Source organism: Manis pentadactyla, chromosome 9 (genome assembly GCF_030020395.1).
Source record: "Manis pentadactyla isolate mManPen7 chromosome 9, mManPen7.hap1, whole genome shotgun sequence".
NCBI lineage: Eukaryota > Metazoa > Chordata > Mammalia > Pholidota > Manidae > Manis > Manis pentadactyla.
In genome coordinates, this window is record NC_080027.1 from 22,162,217 (window position 1) to 22,169,296 (window position 7,080).

Sequence of the window (7,080 nt, forward strand, 5' to 3'; positions counted from 1 at the left end):
CCATGAGATTTTAGAAGTACAGAAGTCATTAATGGATGCTACAACATGGTTGAACCTTGAGGGTTATATGATATGTGAAATAGACAGAGAAAGACAATTATTGTATGAATGACCTCACTTGGAAAGGGCATCTAAAAAAGTCAAACTGAAAAGAACAGACAGTAGAATGGTAGTTGCCAGGGACTGCGGAGGGGGAGGAATAGGGAGTGTAACTCTGGGGGGTGGGGAATCTTTCTCTCAGACAGGGACAAATTACCTTTGAAACTGAAATCAGTCAAAGGGAGAAATAAAGTGGAAGAAACACATTTATTGCTCACAAGCAGTTGTCCACTTCTGCTCACCATTGTGCCTCACCTCCTGGCAGCCAGGATGGACCCCAACCACACCTCTCTAGTCCAGACATGCCCTAACTCCCCCTTGAAATCACCTATTAATGTAGACATGGACTTCTCTCCACCCCTTGGAAACATCTATTGATGTGGAGATGCACTAAGGCCAGGAGAGAGATTCTGGAAATATCACAATTTTACTCATGGGGAGGTTTGGTCAAATGTTGCAAATGTCTTCTATAAGATGAATAAGATCTGGGGATCAAATGTACATCATAGTGACTCTAGTTAACAATATTATACTGCATATTGAAAATTGCTAAGAGAGTAGATAGTAAATATTATCAACACAATGAAAAGTGATAATTCTGTGAGGTAATTGATTTGTTTCTTAACTTTATCTTGATAATGATTTCACAAATTATTCATATATCAAAGTATATATGTGTATATCTTGAACGTACCCAATCTTTTTTTTTTCCATACTCTTTTTTTTTTATTAGTTTTATTTTGGTATCATTAATCTACAATTACATGAAGGACATTATGTTTACTAGGCTCCCCCCTACACCTAGTTCCTCCCACATCCCCATTCACAGTCACTGTCCATCAACATAGTATGATGCTGTAAAATCACTGCTTGTCTTCTCTGTGTTGCACAGCCCTCCCCATGCCCCCCCCACACTATACATGTTAATCATAATGCCCCCTTTCTTTTTTCCCGCCCTTATACCTCCCTGCCCACCCGTCCTCCCCAGTCCCTTTCCCTTTGGTAACTATTAGTCCATTCTTGGGTTCTGTGCTTCTGCTGCTGTTTTGTTCCTTCAGTTTTCTTTTGTTCTTATACTCCACATATGAGTGAAATCATTCGGTACTTGTCTTTCTCCGCCTGGCTTATTTCACTGAGCATAATACCCTCTAGCTCCATCCATGTCATTGCAAATGGTAGGATCTGTTTTTTTCTTATAGCTGAGTAATATTCTATTGTGTATATGTACCACATCTTCTTTATCCATTCACCTACTGATTGACATTTATGTTGCTTCCATATTTTCGCTATTGTGAACATACCCAATCTTATCTGTCAATTTTGACTCAAGAAAGCTGCAGGGAAAAACAGAAAAGAAATCCAAGTACTTAGGTTATAAAGAGCAATGAAAAGGGTCTTGGTAAAACACAGCATGGTGCTCTCATTTTCATCAACTCCTCTGTCAATGCTCTAGGAAAACTCCCTTCCCTTCTTGCCCCCTTCTGAATCCCAGTTAAATGTCCCTTTTTGTAATTCACAATGAACCATCCCCTTTAAGCACCATTTTACTATCATGCTGTTTATTAAATCACCGCTTCTAATATGAGATTGGGAGTATTCTTTGTCAAGGATTTAGCATTCTTTCCCTGCTGTACAAAACATCCCATGCTGTTTTGGACACAAAATGGGAAAACAAACAAATAAATAATAAATTTAAAACACCAGATAACCTTCCTGGGTGCTCATTATAAGTTCTTGAAATAATTGTATGTGTATAAGGTGTGTGGCTTGAACGTATATACCATGTCAACTCCGGTACTATTGTGTTGATAAAAATCAGAGTTGCTTTCAGTTTTATACTATTGTAAATAAGGTAATGTTGAATATCTTTGTGCATGTGTTTGGGTGTACATACTAACTCATTTCACCATGGCATAAACCTAAGAATGGAATTTTTAGGTCTTAATTACCCATTAGAATTGTACAAGCAAAAAAGCCACTGAATATCTTAGATTTTCTAGCTACCATTTTCAACATTTTCAAAAGTCTTTGTGTGGAAACATTTCAGAATGGAAGGAAAGCCCAAGAAACTTCTCTGTCTTTCAAAGGGAACATTTATGGGACACCATTCCCTGTCACTAGGTATCATGCTGGAAAAAAACTATGTAAGGGTTATAACCATACTTTCCTCAAGTAACACATACATTTTTGAAATTATTACTTCTGAGCAAAAGCACAGATAGAAACTTTGTTCAGAATATGTAAATCCAAGAGAAATAGAGTGTCAGTGAATTTCCTTCAGAGTTAGAGGATGTCCACCTGTAATCTGATTAACCCATCTCCATCCCTATGAGACCCATATTTTACAGCATCTAAAGACTGATTTGACCTATATATTGGCTGTTTTATTAGATCTAGTGGGAGTGAGCTAAAGAATAGGAAATATAAATCCCAATAAAGAGAATTTCAAAACAGAGTTAAATGATTCATTTAATTGTGGGCTTCCTCCCTCTGAATTCGAAACCAGGTACATTGTACAAGCTGCAGAAGGGCAAAAACTTATAAATATAACCCTTTCCCATGACCTTCTATTCAAAATCAAATGTAACCCAAGGGGTCTTCACATCCCTGAAGGCAGGGAAGCACCTGAGGGAAACACGAGTTTGAAAGAAATGGAAGGAAGAACCCAGAACAGCTGCACACCCTCCCAAAGTATCCCAGAGAATTAAGCAAAGAAAGTAAACATCCCATATAACACAAATGCATCAGTTTCTTGAGTGTAATTGGTGGACAATTGTTAGCAGTGAGTTAGATGGTTGGGGCTTTGCCCCAGCAGTATTTCCCGCAGGAATGCATTTGGTATCTTAGTATTGGGATCACTGCACAGAGAACAGCGATGGAATATAAAATAACATCAAAAACTGTCCTAGTAAGTCCTTTTCCCAAATTAAAAAATATACTAATTTTACAGATTTTATCCTGATGAACTCTCTAGCTTTCTAGAAAGCAAGGAACAAAAACAACAATTTTAAAAAACTGAAAAACACGCAAGGAGATGATCTGTCTTCCTGCTACCTTCTTGGTGAGGTTTCTGAATAAACAGGGAACAATTCAGAATACTTAAGAGCGTGAACTAGTACATGCCTCACCCATCTTAGCCTTCTGTCCTCAGGTTTGCAGTAGTGGCTTACTGGCAATTAAATTAACTGCATTCTGACGGAAAAAGCAGGTGATGTGCATGACTAGTAAAATTACCTTGAAATACCAATCAACAGTAGACATTCACTGAACCCATAGGCATCTCTGTTCTGAAGTGGACTGCCTTGATTTGCATATTGTAAAATGTCACATTTATTGCATAAATGGAATCCTGCATACATACTCTCTCATATACTCATCATAATTACTTCGAGTTTCATGAATGTTTTCTTAGTTTATGCTCTTCACTATCAATATACAGTAATTTGTGCATCCATTCATCTATTGATGGACATTTGCGGTGTTTCCATTTGGGCCATTACAAATAAAATTGCTATAAACATTCCTGCACAAGCCATTGTATGGAAATATGATTTAATTTCTTTGGGGTAAATATCCAGGAATGAAATGGTCAGACCATAGTGCAGGTCTGTCTTTATGTTTCCAAGAACCTCCAAATTGTTTTAAAAGTGATTGTAGCATTTTACCTGCACAACAGCACAACATGGAGTTTCGGTCCATAACTTCTTCCCTAATAATGGTATGATCAGCCACTGAATGAATCGGAACATGAAAAGCACACATAAAGAAAGGAGACACTGCAATTATTAAGGATGTAGTAAAAGCAAGATTAGTTCTAACCCTGGAAAGTAGCCCCATCCTACATAATACCAAGACGGTACATTGCAGTTCAGGGACTAGGGAATATTACATCACTCTCATTGGGTAGGATTTGTGGAGGGTATGAATGAAAAGCTTCCAGTATTTATCAATTCACAAAAACTAGTATGAAAACATAGGAACTATATTAGGAGAAATTAACCCAAACCCATTATAACACTATTCTATGTGCAGTACCTTCCATTTTAAATAGCCCGAAATACTTAACAATAAGTATTTAGAAAGCAATCACCTTTGCAAATCCTTTTACTGGGAGTTTAGAGAGTACAAAATAGAAACATTGTTCTCATTCCTAAAATACTAAGTTTAGTAGAGAGATTCTTATATGGATAAAATAAACATAATTCAATAAAAAGGGAACTTCATGTAGAGCATATGATTGAATCACAAAGTCAGTGAAATGCTTAGCAAGTGTTATTATGGCATATCAATTATATTTTAACAGAAGAAAAAATGCCATCAAACTGTAGTAATATTCCTAAATGAGGCATGAAGTAGAATGTTTCAAATACAGAAGAAACAAAGCAAAGGACTTAAAAGAGCTAGAAATGGTTAAGGAGAGGTCCACGTGCCCTGGAAAATGATATACATTAAAGAAAACCAAAGCATATCATAAAAATAGTAATTTGCAGCTTTCTTCCTACTATAGATCAACTTGGGGACAGTAATGAGCATTAAATCCCAGCTTTTGCTAAAGTGGTTTCTGAGTTCACAGGGGAATACACAGAACCGGAAATAAAATTAATGACACATTTGTGTAACACCAAAGCCTTCAGGCTGTAGCTTCAGTGATTTAAGTCCCAAATGTACCTGGTAAAATAAAAGCCATCTGCTCGTTGTTCAGCTACTGAAGAGCTGCTCATCTCAGGTAGGTTCCTGAGTTTCCTAATATAAAGAATAAAAGGGACTATAAACTAAACTTTTTCGGAACAAAAGAGAGATCTGTAAATAAAGCATTTTACGCCTGCTTACTCAATTAAATAAACTCTGCAATTTAATGGCCAAAATGATATTTCCATTTTAGAGCTGGAAGAACCTGAACTTTTCAACAATACTATTAAAATTATGAATTAAAAAATATCTTTTTAATTACTTTGTTTTGATGTTGGTCCAAAGGAAAGCCTTTTATCACTAGGCAAATATATACAGGAATTTAAGTTTTTTTGTTTTATTTAAAAATAATGTAGGTACCACATTACAAATAACATGTACAAACTCATTTTCATGTGAACCATGTGCCACATTAATTTAGGTCCTAATAAACATATCCATCCACACCTTCCATTTCTCAATTATCAATACAGACATACACACACACAAATACATGACACACACATAAATACATGTATGCACAAGGAAGAGAAGCCTGTGTATCTCAGAAGCATTCACTGTCTCATTTCCATTATTAAATTTTAAAACTCCATCTAAAATTCAAAGAAATGCATGTGTTAAATTGTGTTTTTTTATCTTCTTTTTAGCACTTTCTTTTGACTGATCAAGAGATTCCTGCTTTAACACCAGACCACTCCACAATTAAGTAATGAGTAATGGGGTGAACAATAACTTTCTAGAGAAAAGTTAATAATGCTTATTTCATGTCTCACCAAATACTAAAGACCACACAGGCCAAGACAGTAACATAATTATTCTTATAATTATTAGTGTGTGACATGCTCATTGTTTCTGAAACTCATACAAAAATCTTTTAAACTAATTAGGTTTTGGAGATACAATGAAATTGAAATCATTTTTCTGTCCATGGAATGTTTCAAGCATGGAAAGTGCTTATTCCTGACAGCCTGGATTCTGTAGCATTGGTGTCTCCTAGGTATTATTTTGAAGATATAATGAGATATCAATCCATCCAAATATCCTCTTGCATACATGGAAGGTAATGCTCCGAAAAATTAAAGAGCTTATAGAAAGTCAAACACCCCATGACTGATATCTAGATTTACATTAAAGTTTCTCAACTGCCTATCCCAGTATTTTTTTATTAATGTCATACAGATAGCAATACCTCTATAAGAGTGACTGTTGACTGAGTAATTTTCTGAGTTTAAAAAGACAATTACGGAAAGCAATTGTGTTCTGCCTTATAGAAAATTTTAAGACTGTCAAAAGCGTATTAACATGCAGCTGTCATTTTTCTGATCATTTTCTCAAACGCGCTGAAGAGAACAGGGAAACATGGATAGAGGTAATTGTTCCTCCGTGACTGAACTTATTTTCTTGGGAATTACCAATAACCCTGGGATGAAGGTGACTGTTTTTACCATGTTTCTAGTGATTTACCTCACTAATTTCCTAGCAAATCTTGGAATGATCATTATAATTAGAATGGATTCTCAGCTGCACACGCCAATGTACTTTTTCCTCAGCCACCTCTCCTTCTGTGACCTCTGCTATTCCACGGCAGTTGGGCCCAAGATGCTGGTGGACATATTTGCCAAGAACAAGTCAATTCCCTTCTATGGCTGTGCTGTGCAAACGGGGATCTTCTGTAGCTTTGTAGATGCTGAGTGTCTGTTGCTGGCGGTGATGGCCTTTGACCGGTACAAGGCCATTAGCAACCCCTTGCTCTATAGGGTCAACATGTCCAGTACAGTGTGCTCCCTGCTCACGGCTGGGGTTTACATGGTGGCAATGGCCGATGCTCTCATACACACGACACTAACATTCCGCTTATGTTTCTGTGGGTCAAATGTGATTAACCATTTCTTCTGTGATGCTCCACCTCTCCTATTGTTGTCTTGCTCAGATACACAGTTCAATGAGTTAATGATATTCATAATATTTGGCTTCATTGAGGTGAGTACCATTTCAGGAGTTCTTGTCTCTTACTGTTACATAATCCTATCCGTCTTGAAGATCCACTCTGCTGAGGGGAGGCTCAAAGCTTTCTCCACCTGCACCTCCCACTTAACTGCTGTTGCAATTTTCCAGGGAACTATGCTCTTCATGTATTTCAGGCCAAGCTCTGCCTACTCCCTAGATCAAGATAAAATGACCTCACTGTTTTACACCCTTGTGATTCCCATGCTTAACCCACTGATTTATAGCCTGCGGAACAACGATGTGAAGGAGGCCTTGGAAAAACTGAAAACTAAAAGGTGGTTTTAA

At 37.0% G+C, this 7,080-nt stretch overlaps 1 protein-coding gene across 1 annotated transcript; it reads left to right on the forward strand.

Moving 5' to 3' along the window:
- Positions 1-6,147: 6,147 nt before the first annotated feature.
- Positions 6,148-7,080, forward strand: LOC130684705 (olfactory receptor 5W2-like). The gene has a single exon (XM_057506594.1). It carries the CDS (start codon positions 6,148-6,150, stop codon positions 7,078-7,080), a length of 933 nt encoding a protein of 310 aa, XP_057362577.1.

Excerpts from the sequence above, each read along its gene's own strand:
- LOC130684705 (XM_057506594.1), top strand. The coding sequence starts at position 6,148 with ATGGATAGAGGTAATTGTTCCTCCGTGACTGAACTTATTTTCTTGGGA.